The 27,296-nt window shown below is 50.6% G+C and overlaps 1 protein-coding gene across 3 annotated transcripts in view; it reads left to right on the forward strand.

The window, feature by feature from the left end:
- IDE (insulin degrading enzyme) overlaps positions 1 to 27,296 on the forward strand; it is a 2,084,778-nt gene that overhangs the window by 664,335 nt on the left and 1,393,147 nt on the right. For all 3 annotated transcript variants that reach the window (XM_069611370.1, XM_069611369.1, XM_069611371.1), the window contains one exon: positions 16,108 to 16,270. In XM_069611370.1, coding sequence (XP_069467471.1) covers positions 16,108 to 16,270 — 163 coding nt within the window. The remainder of the gene's footprint in view (positions 1 to 16,107; positions 16,271 to 27,296) is intronic.

Genomic DNA, 27,296 nt, shown 5'->3' on the forward strand with positions numbered 1-27,296 from the left:
GGGGTTGGGGGGCGCCGCGGGGCTCCGGGGCTGCGAGCCTGTCCTGTGGGGGCTCAATGTACCCGCTCCCCTCTCACGAGTGCGGGATGCCAGTCGGAGGGGGGGGCGGTCCCTCTAACACGGTCCTCCAATTCCAGCAGGCCGTTGCTCCTCCTGTGGTCCCGCGGCCGATCCAGCCTCCTGTTGCTTTTTCTCCCCCAAGGCCACGGACCCCGTTCTGTCTCCCGGGGGGGTCCCTGGACGTCGCCTTTTCTGGCTGGGGAAGCCTGGGGGGGGGTCACCGTCCTCCCTGGCGCCTTTTGATCTGCTTGGGGCAGGGTTTCCGGGGGGGGGGGGCCTCAATCCCCGTCTCGACCTGGCTTCGGCAGGAGCTTGGGAATCAGGCAGCCATTGCCTGTGCGCCCCCTGGTGGCCTCTTGTTTGATAAATTTACTAGGTAAAAGCGCTTTGGATTAAGGCACTATATAAATACAAATACTCCCTCCCAAGCCACCCCTATCACTTCAGGCTTCCCACCTTCATGTGATTATACTCCTGAACAATTTAATAAGATTTTAAGGAGGATGTCCATATTTGTGGACTTTATGGACAGGCACCCAGATGAACTAACATCCCTTAGAGATGCCTCACAGCCAGGGGCCTCATACTACCACCTCTGCTCTAGGCACCCTGGCCTCTACCTACCAAGAACCCTCAGGACATGTACTATGACGATCCCTCAGGGTCTCAAGGGGACCTTTATAGTCGAGACCAATTCTATGACGATGACGACTTTAACCTAATCCAGTCGCCAGACAATCGGGACCAGCCAGTAGCAGATTCTCCCATTGATTTTATTTTCAAATTTGTTTATTGGCATTTGTTATTTGTTACAAGCACAGGATAATTACCATGACTGCCATCAAATAATAAATCACATTGCATCTCGGATTATTAACATTTACAACTTAACATTGAAACTTTAACTATCTCCAAGTGTTTTGTTTCTTGAGAAGCCAGTGCCGAGTGGGGGCACAGGGGGGGATTAGGACTTTCAGGGGAGGGGAACTTCCCTTAGCAGGGATCGCATGAAGTTATGATTGGGCTGCCTCGAGGACTCCAATTCTGTCCATAGGTCTTCCTACTGTGGGTTTGTGCTGGCTCAAGGTGGCTTATCGTCGGAGGGGTAGAACAAGGGGTCTGTGAGTCCTTTCCAGGCGTCTAAGGTCATACTCGAGGCATCTGTGGATCTGGCCACACTTTCTTCCCAGGCTTTCGTTTCTGCCAGCACCCATCGTTTCAGTTCTCTGTGCCAGATTTTCTGTTGTGGTCCCGATGGTTTCTTCCAGGACATTGCAATTGTCCTCTTAGCCAGGATACACATAATGTCAATTAATCTAACGAGGTGCTTTAGCTTTGCTGGTCTGGGGTATGTGCCGATTAGGCACTCCGCAGGAGTCCATTCATATCTGGTCAGCCCCAGATTTTCACTTGTCTGCTGTATTAAAGACCACAGGGATTGTGTCCTGGCACACCGCCAGAATGCGTGGAGCAGGTCCGCATTGTCCATTTCGCACCAAGTGCATTTGGAGCTCTGAGTTTTATGGAGTTTGGCCAGCCTGGATGGGGTTAGGTATGTCCGATGCAGAAGATTCAATTGTATTTGTCTAAATCTATGATTCCTGGATACTGTTTTAGGAAATGTCAGAGCCCTTTCCCATTCCTCAACTGTTAATTCTCGGCCTATGTCTGCTTCCCATCTGGATTTCAGTCCAGCACTGCGTGGGTTGGGGGTGTCATTTAGGTGGCTATAGATCTGAGACACTGGTCTCCCTCCTTCTCCCAGTTCATACAGTAGCGTAATCAGGGGGTTTGTGTCTGGTTCCTTTGGCCATGTCGACCATCTGGCACGTGCCGTGGATCTTAATTTTTGATACCACAGAAACTGGCCTGTGTGAACATCATTTTCTTCTTGAAGCGTTTCAAATTCTTTGAACTCCCCCCCCCCGTGTACAAGTCCCCCCATGAGTATATCCCTTTCTGTTCCCAGTGCCTGAGGTGTTGCAGGTCCCCGGGGGATCTGCATAGGTCCGAGACCAGCGGTATGTTCGGGGAGTATTGGTGTTTGACATGGGCGAGGGATTCGGTCCTATGCCAGATTTTGCGTCCAAGGGTGACCATTAGGGGGGCATTTCTTATCAGGTGGGTGGGGGCCCAGGAAAGTTCTTTCATAAACAACGGGGAGACCAGTGGCTGCAGGAGTGGCGTCTCCGATGTGGCATCGTCTGCTAGCCACTTGGTGACAAAGCTAAGCTGTGCTGCCAGATATTATTTTTCAAAGTTTGGGAGTTGGATTCCCCCCTGAGTATACGGTAATGACAACGTGGTAAGCGCTATCTTACGTCTTCCCTTCCCCCACAGGAAGTCTCACAGCATACTTTCCAGTAGGCGAAAGAAGGGCGCTTTGATGTAGAAGTGTACGTTCTGAAATCCATACAAGAATCTGGGAAGGACAATCATTTTAATTATGGAGGCCCTGCCCATCATGGATAGGGGAAGTTTCGCCCAGAAGGCCATAGATTTCCTCAAGGTCGGGAGAGCAGCCTTAGTGTTGCGCTTGTGCATTTGTTCCGGGGAATGCGTTATGTGTATGCCTAAGTATTTGAACGAGGTGTGTTCCCACTGTATTCCCACCGAAGGAAGCTCCGATGTTTCCTTTCCCTTAAGATTTGCCAGGGGGAAGAGGCAGGATTTTGCCCTGCTGAATTTTATTCCAGAAACCTTCGCGAAATTGTCTAGGACTGCCAGCATCGTGGGCACATTGTAGTATGGGTCCCTAACAAATAATAGGACATCGTCCGAATAGAGAGAGATAATGTGGTCAGTGTCTCCCACCGGATCCCAGCATCAAAAAATTGCTTTCGAAAATAGATAGCAATGGGTTCTAGGCCTAGTACGTAGAGCATGGGAGAGAGGGGACAACCCTGTCTGGTTCCTCTGCATATGTTCCAGACCTCCGATATATGCTTCCCAGTTTTTACTCTGGCTCTAGGTTTCGTGTATAGTATCTTGATCCACCTAATGAACCTCGGGCCGAAGCCAAACCCTTCCAGAACCGCCAATAGCCATTCCCAAAAGATCGAATCGAATGCCTTGATGGCGTCCAGGGACAGCAGTGCGTATGCTTCTGTGCAAGCTTCAGTTTGGGCGATAACATGCTGCACTCTGCGCAAATTCATGGTTGTGTTTCGGGCTGGTATAAAGCCGCATTGGTCTTCATGTACTACTTCCCCTATAATTCTGGCCAGTCTATTTGCTAACACTGTTGTCAGGATTTTCGCATCGTAGTTAAGCATTGCTATCGGACGGTAAGAGTCGCATCTATCAGGGGGTTTATTAGGCTTAATAATCGGGATCAGGAGGGTCTCTCTCATGCTATCGGGTAATATCCCTGTCTCGTGTGCTTCTTGAAAGACCTCGTGTAGCAGGGGCGTTAGGGTGGACTCATACGCCTTATAAAACTCAGTGGGCAGATCATCGCTCCCAGGCGTCTTGCAAGTGGCTAGTGATCTAATAGCTTCTGTGATGTCCTCAGTTGTGATATCTGCAGCTAGGGCCTCAGATTGTTCTGGGGGCATCCTGGGGAGTCCTATCTCTTCAAGGGTGTCCATGATTTTCTCTAGGGGGATCTGGTCATTATGAGAGTAAAGGCGTTCATAGAAGCCCTTAAAGATATCGTTTATGGCTTGCTGTGTCTGTGCTATCCCCCCTCTTCAGTTTGTACCCCAGTGATTGTGTGCCTGGGGTGTTCTTTCTTGCAGAGCCAGGCTAGCATTCTGCCTGGTTTGTCTGCCTCCGTATGTATTCTATTAGTTTTGGTGGCATAATCAAATTTGGCGAGCCTATTCCATGCTAAGGTAGAGTTAGTTCCAAGTACTTTGAGGTTATCCTCCCTTTGTTCTGTGGCAACCGGGGCTGCTTCCAATTGTTCTATCTGCTGCTCCCAGTGGATCAGCTCGTCCCTAAGTTGTTTCTTAACGCCCCCTGCCTTTGCTATGATTTCCCCTCTTGTTACTACTTTTAGGGCGTCCCACATTGTGCTTAAGCGGTCCACGCTTCCGGTGTGTCTTTCAATGAAGCTTTCTATGAATTTGTGTAGGTCTTCCCTAAATATCGGATCTCCCAGGGCATCTATCGGCATTCTCCACATTGGAATAGGAGGTCTGGGGCCAGTGTGATTCCAACCCACCAGAAGTGGCGAGTGGTCGGAAATGGTTCTGCCCAGATATTGGGCTTCTTCTATTTGTGGCAGATGTTCGTTGCTTATGAAAACATAGTCCAGTCTGGTGTGGAGACCGTGCGGAGAGGAGAAATATGAGTACCCTTGAGCGTCAGGGTGACACTCTCTCCAGGTATCTGCCAAGTGTAACCTATCGGTTAATAGGGAGAGGGATGTTGTAGCCGGTGAGGGCCCTTTTGGATGCGGGAAGGACCTGTCAAGTATCGAATCATGGACACAGTTGAAGTCTCCCCCCCCAAAAAAGGATTTCATGCCTATATGGCGCAATCTTGGCGTACATGGAGTTTAGGTGCGATGGGATGTTAGTGTTGGGGAGGTAAGAGTTCACTATGCAAATATCTATTTGTTCTAGCCTGCCCCATAGTATTACAAACCTTCCCTCTGGGTCTGACTCGGACTTAATTACTTGGAAAGGGAGTTGTGGGTGAATCCAAGTATATACCCCTCTTGCATACTTAGAGTACGAAGTTCCGACCCCCTGGCCTCCCCAGTGTTCACTTAGCCTCGCTAGGGATTCAGCCGTGCAGTGTGTCTCTTGCAGTAACGCTATCTGCACTCTCTTTCTGTTCAAATAGGACTTGATTCTATTCCGGCGTAGGTATGAACCCAGACCCCTCACATTCCAGGTCAATATCTTTATATTTATTTTAGCCGCCATTACAGGGTAATTGAGTAACACTCACAGTTGTCCGACCCCTGTTGACCTCGTTTGTCCTTCTATCCTGTCCTGGTCTTCGCCCCACCTGTCCTCTCGTTCCGGCCCCAAGTCCTTCGCTGGTTGGAGATTTTTGAACTTGTGTAAATCCCATTGTGTTGAATGGGGGAAAAAATAAACAAAACTTTCCAAACTGACCCTAGCAGTTGCTTTTAACTTGCAGCGCTCAGGGGTTCCTGAGCCTTCCAGGCCACTCCTGGCCTTCCGGATCAGGTTGTGTGTGAGCAAACTGCTTACACCTTTTCTGGTGGGGTGGGTTGTTTGTCCGCTGCTTGCATGCTCCTCCGATCTCGCGTCCGATGTTGCGAGATTTGTAGTAGGACTTTCATAGTGATTCGTTCGTCTACGGTTCGTGGATTCTCCCATTGATAACCAACTACAATACAATGAACTGCTACTAAAGGCTGCACAACACTTTAACATCGACACACAGGTCTACAAAGACTTTGTGGAAGACATCCTGGGTGACAAAGAATATGCCTCCCAGTTTATTCTGCTCCTGCAGTCTGTACAAAGACGCATCCAGCCTTCCCTACTGGCATCTAGTCTCACAAGGGCTGTCAACCCCAGAATAGAGAAACGATTCAGACCAGTGCCCACTTGTATATTAGGGGTCAGCTTAAACCCTATTCATTAGTGGTCACCTCTACCAGAAAGAGGGCAGGCACTCTCCTGGCGTCGGCAGAGGCCCCGCCAGACAAGGAAAGCAAACAAATGTATACTTTTGGGAGGAGAGTCGCCTCCAAACCAGAATCGTCTACAACACTAAGCTTCTAGTTTGTTGCGGCTGCTACAAATGGGATGACCTAGAACGCCAAATAGAAGCCCTCCCGGAACCCCTGAAGGCTCAATTGTTAAGGGCTATTACAGAAGGCAAGCAGATGTTTAACTGCATCCTGAAAAATAACCTTGATTCAGCAGAAAATGCAGGACGCATCATAGCAGATGGTACGCTTATCATGGTCCATGCCTGACTCCGACAATCGGAGTTTAAGTCGGAAACCCAGGCAAGGCTCTTAAACATCCCAGTTGAGCCTAATGTTTTATTTGGGAAGGCTGTCGAAGTCACCCTTAGAGTGCTAAGGAGGAATACGACACTCTTACATCCCTTGACCAGTTAACAAACAAGCCCTATGTTCAGTGGGGCTCCTCAAACACTATAAGGTTTCAGGGTCAGGGTGCTCAATGTTCCACTGGCTATACTCTGGGAAGGCAGTCCACATCCTGGGGCCATTCACACCGACAAAGTTCCTCTTCCAATAGTCAAAGAGGAAATAAAAGGGGCAGAGGAATGGGCAGAATCTCACCTTGGAGAAGCTCCACCCCTCCCAACCAATGATTCACTGCTTCTGGTCCCTTCCATGCCTCTCCAGTAGTAGGCTGAATTTCACACTTCACCCATGCATGGGAGGGGATAATGTCGGACAAGTGGGTGTTGTCCACCTGGTAGGGTGGGTATTGTATCGAATAGTTTCAAAAACGACCCTACCGCCGGCCAAGACATAGGAAAATGACAACCGAAGGAAAACTCATACTGTTGGAAGAAGTAAAGGCACTGCTGGAGAAGGACGTCATAGAGATTGTCCCAGCAAACCAGGTAAACGAGGGTATTTATTCAACTTACTTCCTTGTGCCAAAGAAAGACCTTTCCATGCGCCCAGTATTAGATCTGCGCCCTGCGAACAAATGTCAAACCCCAAATGTTTCTCATGACCACACTCCAAGAGGTAATTCAACTCCTAAAACAAGGGGACTACATGGCAACATTGGATATGAAAGATGCATACTTTCATATTTCAATGCTCACAAAAAATACTTGCATTTCAAGGTAGCAGGAGTTAAATACCAGTTCAAGGTACTCCCATTCAGCATTGCCTCAGCACCAAGAGTATTTACAATGGTACTTACAATAGTGGCAGTACCCCTGCGCAGAAAGTCCATCCCAGTATACCCTTATCTGGACGACTGGGTAGTTACTGGGGAATTGCCTCAAATTTGCAAACAAACTACTTAAAAGACAATAGAACTTCTTTTCAATCTGAGCTTATCCATCAATGAAAAGAAATCAAGCCAAATCCCTAACATGCTGTTGCAATTACCGCACTACAAAGTCTGTCGCCAGATTAACTGTACGCAAAGCAATGTGCTTGCTTGGGATGATGGCCTCATGCATTCACTTGGTTCCACACGTGCGTCTGCGCATGTGTCCAATTCAGGAATGGTTAGCAAAACCATGGTCTAAGGAAAGGGCTCAGTGGGATGAGCTAGTGGTTGTTTTGCTAACTCTGGTACCGGCTATTTGCTGGTGGTCCAGGGGACAACTTGCTAAAAGGAAAACCCTTACGCGTTCCACCAGCACAAGCGATCCTAACTACAGAAGCCTCACTCGCCAAATGGGGGTGGGGGGATCCTCACTTCGTCCAACACACATCCCATGGCCAGTGGACTCGTGCTAGCGCCCAAAGACATATAAACTTCCTGGAACTATTGGCAGTCCTCCAGGCTATTCAAGCTTTTCACCAACATCTTGCATGTCAAACTGTGCAGGTCCTCAGACAGCACCACTGCCATGTCGTACCTAACCAAGCAAGGAGGCACACTGTCTGTCCAAGCTATCCCCGAAAAATATGGAAGTGGGCACTCAAGGGGAACATGTTCCTAACATCTCAACATGTTTCAAGGAACTGAATTCTCTGGCAGACACTCTAAGCAGATACCCTCTACCTGAAGAACACGAGTGGCAGCTCGACAGATATCCAAGACAGAATATTCTCACAATGGGATCACCCTCCCACCCCCTTTTGACTTGTTTGCCACAAGCCTTTAACTCACAATGCCCAGACTTTGCGTCAAGGTTTCCCCAACCAGGATCCAAGGGGAACACCCTGTGGATGAACTCGTCAGGGAAATTTGCTTACGCTCCCTGCCCGACCCCCTCTTAATCCCCCCCCCCCCCCAACACAGCTGCTGAGCAAAATAGGGCACAAGAAGCGCCAAGAACAAGTAACTCGAATCCTGGTTGCTACTATGTGGCCGAGGCAACCTTGCTTCTCCAGCATGGGGTCTGGCATGGATTCACATGCTCATGAATATTCCCCGTCGTCAGGCTGGGAATCCTCGGTAAAGAAAAAATCAGTATCAGTTTCGTTTCTGATATGTCTTTCTTAGTAGTAACCAATCACTGATCTCTGGGTCATACTGCCCCCAGCCAATGACTGCCCTCTCCCTAAGCCCCGCCTCTGGCAGCCATCCTCAGATTTTTACCGCACGCTCAAGTGTTGGGAGTCATCGTGTTTAGCTCTCGAGTTTTTTTTTACTGCGTTTTCACGTTTTTTCAGGAGAATTCTCATTTTTTTGGTTAAATCGAGCCTCAAGCTCCACCGTTTCTACTCTCGATAACGGGGACCCGTTTCGGAATTCTTCTACGCCCCTCAAGGGTGAAGTTTTCGTCGCGTTTACACTTCTTGGAGGATTCCGGAAGATCTGCGGCCTACCTCAAGATATGGCCCAGGGCAAAGGGAGCTCAACGCCCGGATCCAAGCTGTTCAGGAACTGCCCTGGATGCAGATTATATAACGTTTTCAAGGAGGACGAGCATTCGCGATGTCTCTACTGCCTCCATGGGGACAAGACGCACGTGGAGAAGGACTGTGCATTCTGCAAGAACCTTTTGGAACGGACCAAAACAGATCGTCGTTCCCGTCTTGCCACCTGGCTGGAGAAGGGCACAGCAAGTGAGAAGGCGAAGAAGTCTGAGCGGGCTTCTAAGTCCTTTGAGGGCGCCCCGGCGACGGGGGCCCAACACAACGCCAAGCACTGTGAGTCCGCGGGCTCTGGGAGCGCCGAAAGGTCGGGCTCTTCGGTTGCCAAGCAGGGCGATACTTCCCCGGCACGTTCGACCACGAGCCAGCGCTCTGGGTCGGGGAAGAGGAAGTCCGAGAACCCGGGTAGGCCGCTGGAGCGGACCCGGTGGATCTCAAAGGGGGAGCGAGGCGTTGACCCTCCGACCAAGGCAAAGGCCCAGGACGCACCTAAGGTGGTGAGGGCCTTGATCCACCCGGCTAAGGCCTCTACTGAAGTGGTCTCTGCGACCCTGGCGGAGCCGGCTGAGACTACACCAATGGAAACGGCCTCTGGGCCCAGAGTATCCCTGCCGCCGCGGAGGGAATCCTCTTTCCAGCCCATCGCTAAGACCCCCGTGAAGCCCCCGGCTGAAAAAGAGGGGGGGGGCGGTGGCCGTTAGACTCGGAATCAGCCTCTGAGGAGGAACTGGTGGAGACCGAGAGGGGCCTCAACGAAAGGTCCATAGGCCTCAACGAGACGTTCATAAACCTCAACGAGAGGTTCCAGAAGGTTCGATCCCAGGGGACGGTTCCTGCTGACGTGATCGATGATAGCGGCGAGGACGAACAGGGCCCATTGGAGCGGCCATCCCGTCCGTCGCAGCCATTGCCCGAGCCCCAGGATAGCTCTGCGCCCATTTTGTTGGCAATCCAATCCTTATGTACCGAGATAAGGACAAGATTACCACGCACCCCGACGGAGGAGCCAGAACCAGGCCCGTCGGGAAGCCCTCCGAACAAGCGAAGGAGAGTCCACCCCGCTCCGCCCTTCGTGCCTGCGAGACCGGCGGACCCCTCATCCCCCTCGCCGGGAGAGGATACGGATACGGCGACGTGGACGGACGACGCCAGCGGCGATGAGACAGCGGACATCCCGTCACACTCCCCGCGGGCGTCCCCAGCCGACGAGGTTGGCTCTTTCCACGCCATGATAACCAGGGCATCCGAGCTCTTCCAGCTCTGCCCTGAACAGAAAAAGGAGGGGTTTCTGTAACAGCGACGAGAGGCTAAGAGGAAGACGGTCCCTGCGGTGCCTTTACTCGACAACATCTGGGACAAGGGGCTTGCTGTCCTCAAGAACCCTGCCACGACACCCGCTAAGAGGGACAGGTACGAGAAGAAGTACCGAGTCCCCGATGCCGCCCCGTTGTGCCTCAGGGCCCAGCCCACGCCAGACTCGGTCGTCTCGGCAGTTGCTAAGAAGAAGGCAGCGGGCGCAGCGGCTTCAACTTCCACCTCCCTGCCGGACAGCGAGGGTAAGAAGTTAGACTCTATGGGATGACGAGTCATCTTGTCGGCGGCGACGACTATTAAGGCGGCCAATGCCTTAGTGATCGTGGCCCGCTACGACAGGGAGCTCTGGTTCAAGATAGCTCCCCTGCTAGATTTCCTGCCTGATGACAAAAGGGCAGAGGCCCTAGAGATTCTGCAGGAGGGTGAGGTGGCGTCGGATCACGCCATTACGGTGGCAACGGACATTGCCGATACCGGAATTCGCCAACTGGGCAACAGAGTTTGCCTCCGACGACGAGGATGGCTCAAGGCGACAGACTTTAGCCAGGACTTCCAGACCAGAGTGTTGGACATGCTGTTCGACGGCAGCAACCTCTTTGTTAAGGCAGTGGATGAGTCTCTACAGGCTATCGAGACCGACTCAGAGACGGCCCGGGCCCTTGGGGTGCTTCAGCAGCGACGGCCCTTTCGGAGCTCTGGAGGAAGACAGGGTGCCTCCAAAGGATCCAGCGGTGGCTCTTCCACCTACCGCCAGGCGGCCCTCTCCTCTTCCCAGGAGGCCTACAGAGGTTGCGGCAAACAAGGGGGTTCCCGCCGTCGTCGCCAAGGAGGCCAGGGCGGCAAGGCCGCCTCCAAGCAAGACTGACCTGGCCATGCTGTCGGGGCCCCCACCGAAGCACCCCGGTGGTAGGCCGGCTGAATAAGTTTGTCGGCGTGTGGGAGTCCATCTCCACCGACCGTTGGGTGTTGGACACCCTGGCCAACGGGCACTCGCTGGAATTCCAAAAGAAGTGCCCTCGCATTCCTCCCGTGGCCAGGAAGGAAAACCACATCCCTCAACTGCTGTTGGAGGTAAGGGCGACGCTCAAGAAAGGTGCCATTGAGCTCGTCCCCAGAAGGCTCCGGGGCTCTGGAGTGTACTCGAGGTACTTCCTCGTCAGGAAGAAGACAGGCGGTTGGCGCCCCATCCTGGACCTGCGCCGCTTAAACAAGTAGATCAAGGCGCAGAAATTCAGGATGGTAACCCTCCAGCACGTGCTGGGACAGCTGGAGGAAGGCGACTTCCTATCGGAGGATGCTTACTTCCACATCCCCATTCTAAGAAGGCACAGGAAGTTCCTCCGGTTCGTGGTTCAAGGACGCCACTACCAATTCAGAGCCCTACCGTTCGAATTAAAGTCGGCACCCAGGGTTTTCACCAAGTGCCTGGCGCCAGTGGCGGCACGGCGGCGCCTGCAGGGGATCCACGTCTACCCCTACCTGGACGACTGGCTAATCCGGGCAAGGTCAAGGGAACTCGCCGTCGATCATACGGCGAGGACCGTCCGGTTGCTCACTGAGCTGGGGTTCTCCATCAACTACCCCAAATCCCACCTGGTTCCGTCGCAAGTAGCACTGTTTTTGGGGGCGAAGCTCGATACAGTAGAACAATTGGCCTCCCCTTCAGAGGACAGGACCAAAACCATCCTGGGCAAGGTACGGCGACTGTTAGCCACGGACGTGGCCAGGGTGAGGTCCATCAAGTCCCTTCTTGGGATGATGTCCTCATGCATCTACCTTGTACCCCTTTGCAGACTTCGGATGCGTCCGCTACAAGAGTTCCTCGACGCCCGTTGGTTTCAGGCGGGGGGCTGCTTCGAGGACAGGATCCCCCTCGACGAGGAGTTCCGTCGGGCGATCCTATGGTGGGGCACCCGGGCTTGGCTCACGACGGTCACGGACTTTCAAACCACAGCGTTTTCAGGAGACGGTGACTACAGACGCCTCTCTGGAGGGTTGGGGGGCCCACACCGGAGATCTCCACGCAAGAGGCCTTTGACTCCCAGAGGAGAGGTCTCTTCACATCAACATCTTGGAGCTCCGTGCAGTGTTCTGGGCGCTCAAGTCGTTCCTCCCGTCCCTCAAGGACAAAGTGGTGAGGATCTTCACCGACAACACCACCATGATGTTCTACATACGGAAGCAGGGGGGCACCAGATCCCCAGCCCTATCCAAGGAGGCCCAGGATCTGTGGCACTGGGCCGTCGCCCAGGCGATGTTTCTGGTTCCCTTCCACCTGGCAGGAATAAAAAACACCATCGCTGACTCACTCAGCAGGGAGCTACGCTCGTGCCACGAGTGGGAACTGCGCCAGGATCAAGTGGATAGACTCTTCCAATGATGGGGCAAACCCCAGATCGACCTGTTCGCGACGGCGACGAACTCCAAGTGCCAGTGGTTCGCCAGCAGGTTCCCCCAGCCGAGGAGCATGGGTGATGCTTTCTCGTTCCCTTGAGACGGCCTGTTTCTATACGTGGTCCAACCATTGCCGTTGCTGCTCCGCCTCATCAACCAGCTCAAGTCCAGGTGCAGGATGATCCTCGTTGCACCAGCGTGGCCGAGGCAGATCTGGTTCCCGGACCTCCTAGACTTGTCAACGTCCCCGCCAGTCGGGCTGCCGGCGGACGCGGATCTTCTCTCCAGAGAAGGAGGCGCAATTCTACACCACGACCCACAGTCGCTGAACTTGCAGGCCTGGCTCCTGCAGCACTAGAGTTTGGAGGGTACGATATCCCGGCTGACTGCAGAGAGGTTCTTGCAAAAGCCAGGGCGTCCTCAACTCTCGTGTTACGGTCATAAATAGAAGATGTTCTCTGTCTGGTGCCGTGCACAGAAGATTAACCCTCTGCGGATTACGGCCCCTCAAGTGCTGCCGTACTTACTGTCGCTGGCCAAAGCTGGACTGGCTCACGCCTCCATAAAAATACATCTGGCTGCCATCTCCCGATATACCAGGACTACGGGACGGGCGTCCTTGTGGTCTCATCGCCTGGTAAAGGAATTTATGAAGGAACTATTCCGATCATTCCCACCGGTGAAGGCCCCTGCCCCGGCGTGGGAACTTAATGTGGTGCTGACCAGGCTCACGGGGGCCCCATTCGAGCCTATGCATTCGGCGCATTTGTAGTTACTGTCATGGAAGACAGCGTTCCTCGTGTCCATCACCTCTGCATGACGAGTGGGAGGGATTCAGGCCCTATCTTGCAAGCCTCCATACTTGACTTTCCATGACACAAGGGTGGTGCTGAGGACGCACCCCTCCTTCATGCCCAAGGTGCCATCGGACTTCCACCTCAACGAGCCCTTGTTGTTAACCGTATTCTTTCCGTCGCCTTCGACGCTGGCCCAGAGGACTTTGCACTCGCTGGATGTAGCTAGAGCGCTGAAGTTCTACGTGGACCGCACAAAGAGTTTTCGGAAGACGTCACAACTGTTTGTGAACTTTGGTTCTGTGAATCAAGGGAAGACTCTCTCGAAGACTTCCATTTCCAGATGGCTCTCCGGCTGCATTATGCATTGTCACCGGTTGGCAAACCGACCGCTGCCCGGCTGTCAGAGAGCCCATTCGACCAGAGCGATCGTTGCTACCATTGCGTTCCTGTCTGGTGTGCCCCTACTGGACATCTGCAGGGCTGCTACGTGGAGGTCGACGCACACCTTCACAAGATTCTACTGCGTCGATCGGGACTCCAGGGAGGAGTTCAGGGTCGGCCAAGCTGTGCTGCGCAACCTGTCCGCTTAAGGTGAGCCTGGTGAGGAGGTAAGAGATGCTTAATGTTGAGTTGTTGTATTGCGTAATGTTGAGCCTGTTGCCACATCCCGTGGTTGTGCATGTGTATACTGCTATGTATTCTTTTATTCATGAGCATGTGAATCCATGCCAGACCACATGCTGGAGAAGGAACAAGTTACTTACCTGTGGAACCTGTTGTTCTCCAGCATGGGTCTGGCATGGATTCACATGCAAACCCTCCCACCTACCCCTCTGCGGTTCTTCACTTGGTCATACTGCCACTTGGCGTGCTACCAAATCTGAGGATGGCTGCCAGAGGCGGGTCTTAGGGAGAGAGCAGTCATTGGCTGGGGGCAGTATGACCCAGAGACCAGTGATTGGTTACTACTAAGAAAAACAGATCAGAAACGAAACTGATACTGATTTATTTACAGAGGATTCCCAGCCTGATGACGGGGAATATTCATGAGCATGTGAATTCATGCCAGACCATGCTGGAGAACAACAGTTACAGGTAAGTAACTTGTTCCTAATCATCCTTGTCCCACTGAAATTACAAATATTTACAAGTGTGACAATAACTACGGGACTGTCTACTCACCCCAGTGGAAAGAGCAGTATTCACAAGAGTGAGAAGAAACGAGGCGTGCAGCCTACTTGTCCCACTGAATGCACAAGAGACATTAATAGAAAACAAATCCCTGAGGGAAAGGGAGACCCTGAAGCGTATCAAAGGTTATATAGCAATCCAGATCCACCAGGTAAACGTGGTTGGGAATACCACCCCAAACGTATAGAGAAAGTAAGTGAAACAAACCAACACCAAGCTGAGAAACTATTTTGCTTATAACGGAATAAGTAACCAGACGATCATACAGAAGAAAAGAGGAACCATTGAGTCCCATCAAAGTGTTTAATACAAACTTAAAAAATACAGTGCCAGAAACTATAGCCCAACGGAGCAACAACCCAAATGTTGGGAGTAGAGGAAGTTCATAGTTAAAAGAAAAGGAGACGCTGAAATCCTATAGAGGTCCAAGAAAATAACCAAGGGAACTGGTCAAGGGAATGGCTAGGAGTTATTTGAAAACCGTTAATTAGGGCTGAAAAGCCTATCCAGGACAAGGGGGGGGGGGGAAGTAATTCTGGATTTTCTTTTGTTTTCTTTTAGTGGTAGGGACAGAATAGGTTGGCTTTGAGACATTGGACAGCCCATATTATTTTTGGACTGCTCTACTGACAACGAGCACACTAGTTAATTTATTAGGTAGCGAAACCCATAGAGTAGGGATAAGGTAGGCCCTTTTTCTTATTGTTTAATAAACCATCTGTTGAAAGTAACCAAAACTAGATTCTCTCCTTAACACACCTTCCAATTATTGTTGTAATAAATAAGAGTTCACAAGGTACTCTGAATCTGTGCCCTTCTGATTCGCCACATACCTCAACTTCGAAAACATGCCCAATATGCACCAGAATGGCTTCTACAGATCCTCTGTCCCAAAACAGTCTCAAAATTAAACTGGGTTGTCGGTCACAACCAAAAATGCCTTTTCTATGAGTCCTTCCTGAAGGTAAATCAGTCCTTTTAAAGGCTGGGTATGTTTGTTCTCTGTGCCTTCTTTTTTGATTCTAAACGTTCTGATATTCTGCTTTGGTCTTGGTTTCTCTTTTAGTGTATGGCTGCGGTTCCATTCCTTCTGAAAACCTCCTTCGGTCGGATACAAGCTCTAGGTGCACCCTTGGCCTGAGTAGCAGTGGGAGGGACCCAGATTTTCCTTCCAAACCAGTCCCTGAGTTTTCACCAAGAACTGTGCCACTGTGATTGGCTCACTGGCAGGATATGTAGTGCAGAACATCTCTTCCCTGTTTGGGGGGACATGTCTGTTCCCCACAACCACACCTCCTTGCAGAAATTGGACATTCTTGTGCCTAAAGGGGTTCCATCTCCTATTCTTCTCCTCCTGTTCTTTGCTTATCCATCCGAACAACTCTGCATTTCACCACATGCTTGTACCTTCTCCGCTGCTCCAGTCAAACTTGCCAGGTGTATGGTATGCCTGACCAGTTCCTCCTTCCTGCATCTCTGTTGTCTCCTTTGTTGTCCTATCCTCCTTTTTACCTCGCTCTGGATGACCTACTCCTGTGTTCCATTGATGTTACTCAGTCTTAGTCACTTTCTGTCATTTACCTCTCTGCGTGTGCCCCACCTCTGTGTCCTTAATCTCTTACTCTACCTCCACTTTCCTTACTTTCCTTCTTGATTCCCTTCATCTCCCCCCTGAAGCCTCAGGATGATGGATGTAACCGTGCGTTGCGATTATAACTGTTTTTAATTCAGTTTATTAACAAAATGTGGATTATTTTTTAAACATGTGGCTGAATCATTGTTAATCCAAATAATTGTGCCGTAACATTTAATACTTGGCATACTTTGCTGTTTTTGCAATATTAAAATTGAACTATTGTACCGCATATTTCACAGCTACAGTACAGTGTGGTGCCGATTAAAGACATCCGAAATCTTTACGTCACATTTCCAATACCAGACCTTCAGAAATATTATAAATCAAATCCTGGCCATTACCTAGGACATTTAATTGGACATGAGGGTCCCGGAAGTCTTTTATCAGAACTTAAATCAAGAGGTAAGCCTGTTATTTTTAAAACATACATTGTATATTCCTTCTTTAGTGAATGCTATTCTGTTTTATCTTAATTTATTTTTTTGCAAGTTTTCAATGTAAACAATTCAGTACAATATATATGACTAACAAAAAATATATAGTCCAATGGGAAATCATAAGAAAAAGCATTCTACCCACTTTGCCCTCCTCATCTTACAAGCATTGCTTCTCTTTACTGAAAACCAGGATATTTCTATGTGTATCTGCATTGGCCAAATTAATTATTAAGAGAGCTCCTCCACTTCCCGTCAGCGAAGGACCCTGCAGCAAAGGACCACTACTGTGTTGTCAGCAAGTTGAATCTGGGTGTTTTACTATTGATAAAACACAACTTTAATCAGCAGTAAGAGCAATAAAAGCATGAAAAACAAAATACACATCATAAAGGCACATTATTAATTCATAAAATGCCGACATACATTTGTAATGAAAACCAACAATCGCATCATTAGCTCATCAATTATCTGTCACAGTTCAGTTTACAAGATGTCAGATCCCAAGCATAATAATTTAGATTTGTGAAAACTAAAAGTAATACAATTAAGCTGCATCATTAACAGAAAGGAAAGTCTGGATTCTTTTTATTCCTCTCAACCAAGCTTGCAGCTAGACTTTTGACGCAAAAAAAAACTGCGACAAAATCTTTAGAATTGATGCAGAGGTCTAGGGTGCACCAAAGCTTGCATCTAGTTCCGAAGGGATACAGACAAGATCAAAAAATGCCACCCACAACAAGAAGACTTGATTGTCAATCTAACAGACCTGTCCATTTCAGCCCTCAACAAAGGCCTATCCTTTAGCCCCTCAGGAGTATCGGACTACTTAACGACAAATGTCAACCTCTTCAAATTCTATAGAAGATTGAAACCTAAAAAATACTTTGCAACAAATCTTGGTTCTAAAAAAATAAGATATGTTCCTTCTGAACTAACTGTTACCCATCTAGAAGATACGGCCAACCTTTTGAATATCCAAGAAGAAAATTATCCACACTCAGTTGACTCACTATCAGACAATCTCAACATAATAACGGACCTATCGGAAGAAAACCAACTTAGACCAAAGTCAAAATTCACTCCACACCTCATGTCAGAGAATACTATAGACATCTTCCATAAGTTAACCATACAAGACCTCAAACAACTATCTCAAAGGAACAGTACAAAAATCAAACACAATCTAACCTTACAAGAGAAATTAGAATTGGCACAACTGAGAACAAATCCAGAAATTACTATTAAAAAAAAGCAGATAAAGGAGGCAGTATAGTCCTTATGAGAACAGACTAGCTTAAATCAGCTAATGAACACCTTCAACAGACTGTTATGAAAAACTACAAGCCAACCCACTCAAAAAACTAAAACTAGTGGAAAATTGGAGATTAATGACAGCACACTAGTTGGAGAAAGGACCTCTGACTGAAAATGAATATCTATTCAATCCATTTCAGATACTGGGCACCATCTATTTTATACCAAAAATACACAAACCATACAACGCATTTCCATCATGCAGACCTATTAATAGCATTGGCTCAATAACGGAACCCATATCCTAATACATTGACACACATTTAAAACCGCTAGTCACTGGACTAGCATCATATATCAGAGACGCCAAAAATGTCATTCAACATTTGGAATCAGTTACCTGGGAAGAAAACTTTAGGCTAGAAATGCTTGATTTATCATCCCTCTATACCAGTATATTTTTTTTTTAACTTTGGTTTTATTAGTAGTTTTTAGAAGGAAAAAACAAACGGCAACGCTGGGAGCGTTGTTATCATCACTTTTAACATTGACATAAAACCCCCAGGTTCCCTCCCCCCCCTCCCCCCCCACCCCAACTCCTCCCCTCCCCCCAGATCAGAGTCACTTCGAAAGTCGGACAGCTGGGGCTGCCATCGTAGCTCCTTGTACGTTGCCACAGAGGTATGCTATGCTCTCACGTCCAAATTGGCTGGATGAGATCCGCTGTCTCCCGGGTCCTGGGCTACTCCTACATCCTTGGTTGAAGCATTCCAAACCTACCCCCCGCCAACTCGCCAGAGTGTTCTCATGTTGTCAGTGGGGGTCCCAACCCCATGCCCCATAGACCCCATACCAGTTAACCTGAAAGGAGCCCAGTTCATTATTTACCATGGCCGTCAGTTTATCCATTAAGAACATGTTTTTGAGTTTCTTAAGCCAGTCTTCTTTGGATGGGGTCTCTGGGCTCTTCCACCTTTGTGCAAGGGCCACTCTACCCGCCCGTAAAATCGTCTCCCACATTCTTGGGTACCTATACAGTTCAGTGTCCTCCGGGGGGAGGCCCAGCAACATCGTTAGGGGGTTGAGTGGGATTAGTTCCTCGGTGACCTCGGCCATCCACCCCCCGTACTTTCTCCCAGAACTCCTGCACCTTGGGGCAGGACCACCACATATGCCCCCTCGACCCCACTTGGCCACAGCCCCTTGGACACCTGGGGGACACTCCCGAAAACATCCTGGACAGTTTCAACGGGTCCCTGTGCCAGCCCTGTAAGATTTTGAAGTTGTGCTCCATGTCCGATGTAAATAGGTTCCCATGGAATGCTATCTTAAAGACTTTGGACCACGCCTCCTCTGTAAGTGGTTCTCCCGCCAGGTCATCCCAAAACCCTCGGAACCCTCTTCTCCCCTCCAAGTTAACAGTGTTCAGTATTCGGTACATTTTGGAGACCGCCCCCTTCCTTGATGTGGCCGTGTCCAGAAATTTTTCGAAGGGGGTCAGCTGTCTCCATAGGTTCTGGCCCCATGATTGGTCGCAAAGGATGCCTTTCAGGCGCAGATATTCAAAGATTGAAAGGGACTCCCGCCCCAGTGCGTCTCGCAGGGCCTCGTATTCGAGGAACTCGCCCTCTTTGAACAGTTGTCCCGCCCATTCCAGACCCCCGTCCGACCAGGATTGGGCACTCCTGAAACCTCTGCTACCTAGTTTGAGCGGGTGGCCCCAAAGCGATGACATTGGAGAGGGCCATGTCGTGAGGTATGAGGTTGTGGGTCCCTCTTTCCAGAGTGTCCAAAGTATTCCCAGGGTTGGGTGGGCTTTCAGTTTGCTAGAGATGAGTCTGCGCGGCAGCCACAGGAGGTCGCGCACTTTCAGAGGGTGGGCATCCATATCCTCAAGGTATGACCAGTAGGTGCCCATCCCCTCCTTCATGTGCTCCAGCAAGACCCGCAGCTGGGCGGCCCGGTAGTAAAGGAGAAAATCCGGTAGCCCGAACCCGCCCTCCTCTCTGGGTAGTGTTAGAGTGGCCTTTCCTATCCTCGGGGCCCGCCCTTGCCATATAAACTCGCGGATTGCTTTTTGTAGATCGCGGAGCAGCTGGGTGGGGACCTCCGTTGGGAGTGCGGTGAATAAATATAGTAATCTCGGCAGAACGTTCATCTTTATCGCTGTCATGCGCCCATACCAGGACAGAATCATACCACCCCATCTCCTCAGATCTGACGTAACCCCCGCCAAGGTAGGCCCATAGTTCACCGGGGCCAGTCTCGAGAGATCTCTGGTCAGGGTTACCCCCAGGTACCTGATGGAGTCCTTCCCCACCGCAATCCCCGCACACCTGTCCCGGGGGTCCAACCTCGGGTCCTGGACCCTCATGGGTAGGAGCTTTGATTTTGCTGCATTTATTTTTAGTCCCGAGAACTGCCCGAAGGCTGTCATCAGACGCAGTAGGGGGGGGGGAGCGAGGAGCTGGGCTCCACCAAGTACACTAGGATGTCGTCAGCGAACAGGGAGAGCTTGAACTCTACTTCTCCCCTTTTTGATCCCTTTGATGTCGGGGTGGGCCCGGACCGCTATGGCCAGAGGTTCCATCGTCAAGACGTATATTAACGGAGAGAGTGGGCACCCCTGTCGTGTTCCCCTCGTGAGGGGGAATGAGTCAGAGAGTTCCCCGTTCACCTGCACTCTCGCTGTTGGGGCTTCATAGAGGGCGGAGACCCAGGTCCTGACGTGAGGCCCGAAGCCCATTCGACGGAGGAGGAGTTGCATGTACCTCCACTCGACCCTGTCGAATGCCTTCTCGGAGTCCAAGGAAAGCAAACTAGCCTCTAGGTCTGATTCCTGGGCATAGTGGATTAGGTCAATAGTCTTCCTGATATTATCTGAGCCCTGCCTGCCCTTCACGAACCCCACTTGATCCCCGTGTACTAATTTGGGCATTATCCCCTCTAACCGTGTACCCATCACCTTGGCTAGGATCTTTACATCTATATTTAAGAGGGAGATCGGGCGGTAGGAGGAGCAGTCAGTGGGGTCCTTTCCTTCCTTGGGCAGTACCACTATGATGGCTCTCATCATCGTTTCCGGCAGGGTGCCCCCCTCCAGTACTGCATTGAACACCCTCGCCAGGTGTGTGGCCAAAATAGACCGGAACCTCTTATAGAAGAGTACTGAGAACCCATCTTCCCCCGGGGACGTTCCCGCCTTCATCCCACCGATTGCATTCTCCACCTCCTCCTCTGTGACCCCTCCCTCTAGACCTTCTGCCATTTCGCCCGTCAGGGACGGGATCTGAATGGAGTCCAGGAACTCCTCAATCTGAGTGTCTTCCCCGGCATATTCTGACGAATATAGTTGTTCATAGTAGCGTCGGAAAGCCGCTCCTATGACTGGGGTGCTATGGTCTAGTGAGCCCTGTTCGTTTCTGATCGCCCTCACCATTCTGCTTCGCTGGACCTCTCTGAGTTTCCGGGCCAGGATTTTATCGGCTCTATCCCCCTTCTCATAGTATTTTTGTTTCACTAGCTGGAGGTTGCGTTCAGTTTTATGCAACAAGAGATCTTTCAATTGAAATTTGTAATTTTCTAGGGCCGTGATCTGTTCCATAGCCAAGGGTGCCTCCGGGGGGCCTCCCGGCTGGATCTGTGCGATCTTTTCCCTAAGGGATTTTTCTTGGGCCTCCCTTTCCCTTTTTTTCTGAGCCCCCATTCTTATGAGAACCCCGCGTAAGGTCGCCTTGAAGGCGTCCCACAGCACGTGCGCACCCACCTCGCCATTGTCGTTCAGCTTAAAGTATTCCACAATGGCGTCCTGCACTTCCTGCACCAGGACGTCGTCCTTCAGCAGGGAGTCGTTGCACTTCCATCGCCCTTTTCTGCCACCTCGCCATTCCCCTATAATGGTGGTACGGACCAGGTCATGGTCGGACCAGGGGACCGGGTCAACCTCATAGCCAGAGACATATGGGCGCAGGGACTCGTCTACCAGGATGTAGTCTATACGGGAGTATGATGTGTGGATTGCAGAATAGTATGTGAAGGAGGGGTGTTCTGCCCTAGGGGTCGGGATGGTGTCCACTAGGCCCAGCTCTGTGTTCGCCCTTTGGAAGGAGCGGGCCATCATTTCGTCTGCAGCCCTGGTGGGTTGGGATTCCAAGCGTTTCCTATCAATTTTCGGGTCCAGGACCATGTTAAAGTCCCCCCCCACCACCATTAGCCCGCGTACGAATAGTTTCAGTCTGTCCTTCACTCCCTCCCAAAATTGCGCCTGGCCTTCATTGGGGCTGTACACAACTGCAAGTGTTAAAGGGGAGCCCCGCAGGGAGCCCCTCGTCAGCAGGAATCGTCCCTCTGGGTCTTTCAGTGAGGCTTCTACTTCAAAGCCAATGTCCCTCGCTAGCACTATGGCCACCCCCCTTTTCTTGGTCTTGTGGGAGGCGCTGAGGACTTCTCCAATCCCCCCCCTCGTAGCTTTGGTTCTTTCCCCTTCGCCCAGTGCGTCTCCTGAAGGAAAAGCACGTCTAGTTTAGCCCTCCTGAACTCCCTGCAGACCAGGGATCTTTTGGTGGGGGTGTTCAGTCCCCTCACATTAAGGGAGCCCACGCCCAGGGTAGGCAGATCCTCAGCCATTTTCTAAGAATAACCAGCTACCGGATAGCTGACTCGTGGCACTTTCCTTGTCCGGCTCATTTCGTGTTATCCTCTGATCTCCCATTTCCCTTCCCCCCCCTCCCCCCCAGGTGGTCCTGTAACCTTTCCCCAACTGACCCCTGGTCCCCCCTGTGAACGTAACAATATCAACAAACCCCCTCCCCCCCTCCCCCCACCCCGGCGTCCAGCCAAATAGTTCTACCATTGTTGGTAACTGGCCGGACCACCAGCCTACCGCCTCCTGCTGGGTGAATATCCAAATTAGAGCCTCCATGAGCCCCCCCTACCCCCTCTCCCCCCCCTCAATGTAACTCTCATACTTGCTGTTCCGGGAGGATCCACAAAAGTTCGGACCCCATGGTCCTGGAGCCCGGCCTGTCTGCAGGCCGGAACAGATGGTGAGTCCCCGTGATGAATTCTTTACACAGTTCCCCCGAGGCTGATGACGCCTGCCGTGAGATGCCTCAGCTCCCTTCCTCGCCCGGGTCCGACAGTCCCGCTCCACCCTGGCCGGGATCCGTGTCATTCCTGTCCGTCGATGGGGACGGAGGGTTCAATTTTTTAAATTTCCGTGGGCCAGTCTTTTTTCTCCTCTCTCCTCGTGACCGGCGCGCTCTGGCTTCATCCGCGGCGAACCCGGAGGGTTCCCTTCGCGGGGTCGGGTCCGTTGTGTATTCCTGTATTGCTCCCCTTATATCTTCCTCTGTAATCAGGTTCACTCGTTGGCCTTCGTATTCGAACATGAGGGAGAAGGGGAACCCCCATCTGTAGCGTACCCCCTTTGTTTTCAGCATCTGGGTCAGTGGGCGGCACATCCTCCGTTTGGCCAGCGTGTATGATGAGAGGTCCTGGAAGATTGCCACCTGAGCGTTGTTATAGGTTATCTCCCTGGATTTCCTGGCCTCCTCTAGGACCTTCGCTTTTTCAGTGTAGTAGTGGAAGCGGACCAGAATTGACCGGGGGCCCCCAGCTCTTCCCCCCGCTCTATGGATCCGATCAAACGTCGGTTCGGTTGTCATCTCATCCGAGAAGAGGAGGGTAATGATGTCCCTCACCACCCTGGTTAAGTCTCTTTCCGTCTCCCCCTCCGACTCCGGCACCCCGAAAATTCTGAGGTTGTTCCTCCGCTCTCTATTTTCAAAGTCGTCCATTTGTCTTGCCCTCTCCTCATCTCTCTTTTCCAGGGCCGTTAGTCTCAGGGCCGTGTCCAGCTCCTGGGTCGCTGCTGAGGACTGGTTGGACTCTAGTTGTGACAGTCTATCCTCGACTTTGTCCACTCTGCGGTCCATGTTTTCCATTTTTTGGGCGATGTCTGCCCGCATGTCCCTGATCTCCTGCAAGACCGAGGCAAAGCCCTTTTCCATGGTGAGGGTGGGCAGGGGTGGGGTCTCGGAATGAGACATGCCGGCCCGTTGGTCTGGGTCGCTGTTCTCCCTGCTGGTGCCTTGGTAGCGGTACTCCTGGAGGGTATGGCGCCAACTCATTCGGTCCTCCTGCTTCTCCCCTCCGCTGATGCGTCCCTAGGGGCAAGGGACAGAGCCCGGTCGGGGAACGCGCTCTCTCACCTTCTGGTGTGGCCCTCTGTGGGGGGCCTCTCGTGGGCGGGCACTCGCCCCACCGACCTCCGGTGGGGGCCTCACACCCCCTCCCCCCTTGTGTCCTCTGTCTTTGGTGGCAGTTCGTAGGGTGGGGGGGAGCGGCTATGGTCGTCCAATCGCGGTTTGTTGGGGGGCTCTCAGGCGCGACTCCTTCAGCGAGAGCCCCCAGGCGGGCACTCGCACTGGGGTTGAGCCCAGGGGCCTCCACCTAAGAAAGTGATGGGCTCGAGGGTACTCTCCTCCAAAAGATTTGTGTCCCCTCCAGGGCTGGGGGCGTTTCCCCCCGCGTCTTCCTGACCTTTTTTTTTTTTTTTTCTTTTTTTTGGGGGGGCTCGCGAGGGGGGGGGCGGGGCCGACTCGCCCCTCCGAGCCCACCGATGCGTCCCGCAGCTGGTCCCTGAGGGTTGCGTGGGGGCTGGGATGGGCTTCCCCCACCTACCTCGGCGCCGAGTTCGGGGGCGCGGGCAGGCCGCCTCTCCCTACGCGGGTTGCGGCCCGCGTTTCTCCCAGCTCCTCAGCGGGGGACTTCCCCTCCGCGACGGCTCCTCGGCAGGGTGCTATGGGGGTGTCGCCGGCGGGTCTTCTGCCGGGGCGCCGGCGCGCTCCGTGTTCGGGGGGGGTGAGGGGATCGCGCGCGCCTCCGAAATACAGGCCGCCGCTTCCCCTCTCGATGGATGCGATGCTGCCTGGAGCTCCCCGGGGCTCCTCCCCTCGGGCCGCGGAGCTCGTTCTCGGGCCCCCGGGGGTCCCCAGATGCCGCTCCTTCGCCTCGGGGGGCACCCGAGGTTCACGGGCCCCGTGAGCCGTAGATCTCTCGTGGGGGGGTCGCGGGGGGGGCTCAATCCCTCTTCGTGTCCCAGTTACGGCGGGAGCGGCGTGTTCAGGCTGCCATTGCCTGTGCGCCCCCTGGTGGCCTCCCCTATACCAGTATATTACACAAAAAAGGACTTGAAACAACTTGTGTCCTAAAAACCAGGTCTGTCTCATATCTTCAACAAAATAAAATGCTACTGGAAATGTTACATTTTACACTTCATAACAATATCTTCACCTTTGATGAACAACTATACATACAAAATCAAGGCACGGCAATGGGTGCTAAATATGCGCCATCATATGCCAACATGTATATGGGCATTTCGAAACGGAGAATGCTTGGCAACATAAGCCTTCACCAACTTAAATAGTCATATATTGGGGTTGTTATATTCATGATGTGCTCATCATCTGGAGAGGAAATGAAAAAACTTGACTACTAAAATTATTTGAATTAGAATGAATATAATTTTAAATTTTAAATAGAAAAAGGTCAGGCGCGCACTCTGGTTCCAAGTCATTTAATCCTGATGTAAGTAATAACAGGGTTGAATCCCAACCTTTGTGTTTCATTCAGGAGACCAGGAACCAACTCCCCTCCAAACACAAATCTTACCCACAATTGGGGGAGGGGGGAAAACCATGAATATAGCTCTCTGTGTTGGTATTCAACCCTGTTATTACTAACATCAGGATTAAATGACTTGGAACCAGAGTGCGCGCCTGACCTTCTTTTTCTACTTAATGTTACAGGAGACCCGGGCTCCAGAGGCAGCAGCACCGGGGCTATTATGCCCCCACTTTGGAGAGCCATATTCATGGTTTTCCCCCCTCCCCAATTGTGGGTAAGATTTGTGTTTGGAGGGGAGTTGGTTCCTGGTCTCCTGAATGAAACACTTGTGCCATCACTACAATAACCAGAATCCTTTGAGACTGAAATTGAATGAAATTGAAAAAAGTAATTAGCAACACCTGAAAAGGAACACAGCTAACAGAGCCTCCCTGATGAGAGTTTGAGACTTGAAAGTACTTGGAGGAGTAGAACTAATTATTGTGCTTTGGAACTGTAGCAGTTGGGATTTAACCCTGGTAATTTTTGAACATTGTTGGGACTATTTGCATCCGGGATTCAGCCCTGTTATTATTTTTTGAACTGTGTTGGGATTCAACCCTGTTATTACTTACATCAGGATTAATTGACTTGGAACCAGAGTGCGCGCCTGACCTTCTTTTTCTACTTAATTTTAAATTTACCCTCACAGAGAGCACATCATCCATCAACTTTCTGGACCTAAATCTTTATATCAATAATTATTGCATTCCCACTACACTTTTTGTTAAACCCACGGCAGCCAATTTGATACTCCACACAACAAGCAACCACCCAAGGCACATGTCATTCAGAATATCCATTTGGACAATTCTTACACATCAAGAGGCACTGTACAGAAGAAGAAGAATTCGAGAAACATGGACCAATTCCATCCAAAAATGTCATTCAAGAGGACATTCCTATCTACATGCCCAACAATACCACCAGGGAGAATCAAAGGATATCCTCAAATTCTGTGGGATCGAACAAATCATCCCACCACCACGAGGAGGCAACCTGGAAAAACTATTGAGATGCCAAGAGGCAAAATGGATTTGCCTAATGGACTGCTGCCACACAGGCTTAAATGAAGATTCGGAAATGTCCAATCTAATTTAAACTACAATCAGGACTGAATGTCAATGAAGAAATAGCAATTTGGTTTTTACATTAGAGTGAAACATTAGAAACTTAATGTAAAATTCTAAATTGTGACATGCTATACAATCATGTAAGTTTGGCCCATTTTTAAGACCTTTACCACACTAATCACACATCAGAAAATGCACAGCGTTCTCATTGCTCCGCCACTAATTATCACATTCACCAACATGTATTAAGTCCAGATAAAAAATAGGAAAGCCAGTAAAGTTGTGAACCTAAAGAATGACTATTCCAGTCTGATAATTATTATAAGACAACACTGACAACTACCCGATTTAGTCTAGTTCTAATATCTAAGGTTACATATATAGTTAATGCAAATGCATGTTCGTAACTTAGATAAGGACCTTACAATCGTAAGCATCTCCTGATCCAAATGGCAGTTGCGCAATGACGTCATTGCGCCAAACCAACGCGATCGTGTCATCGCGCAACTATAAAAAGGTGGCCATCTTCGATTTCCAGTGTTATGCCGCGAACGCCACTGTGAGAAGAAGAAACAAATTATAAACTCAAAACGCACAGGTATGGGACTCTGAACACCTAATATGCGTTTATTACAAATAGTCATATTTTGTTACAGATTAAAGGAAAGAGTGATGACATAATCCTCCTGAAGAACCGCTGCAAATTCAGCTGGGAAACACGTGTTGAGGACAATCTATTCAAATTAGGGATTACAGAGGACAATCTATTCAATTTAGGGAATACACCTCTGATATATTAATAGAGGAGAAAAGGTAATTTCCAAAAATGTAAAACTCATTACCATTTGGGAATATACCTCTATGACAAGCAAATAGGGGTCAGCAACACTGAACTTAAGCACAATACGTTATCAATTGTTCTGAAGTTCTGAAAAATACAGCACTTATCATAGCCCGCAAAGGACAATCCACAGTTTCACTGGACCCTAATTG

The sequence above is a fragment of the Ambystoma mexicanum genome, chromosome 8, assembly GCF_040938575.1.
Source record: "Ambystoma mexicanum isolate Mex_15411 chromosome 8, UKY_AmexF1_1, whole genome shotgun sequence".
In the NCBI taxonomy this organism is placed as follows: Eukaryota; Metazoa; Chordata; class Amphibia; order Caudata; family Ambystomatidae; genus Ambystoma; species Ambystoma mexicanum.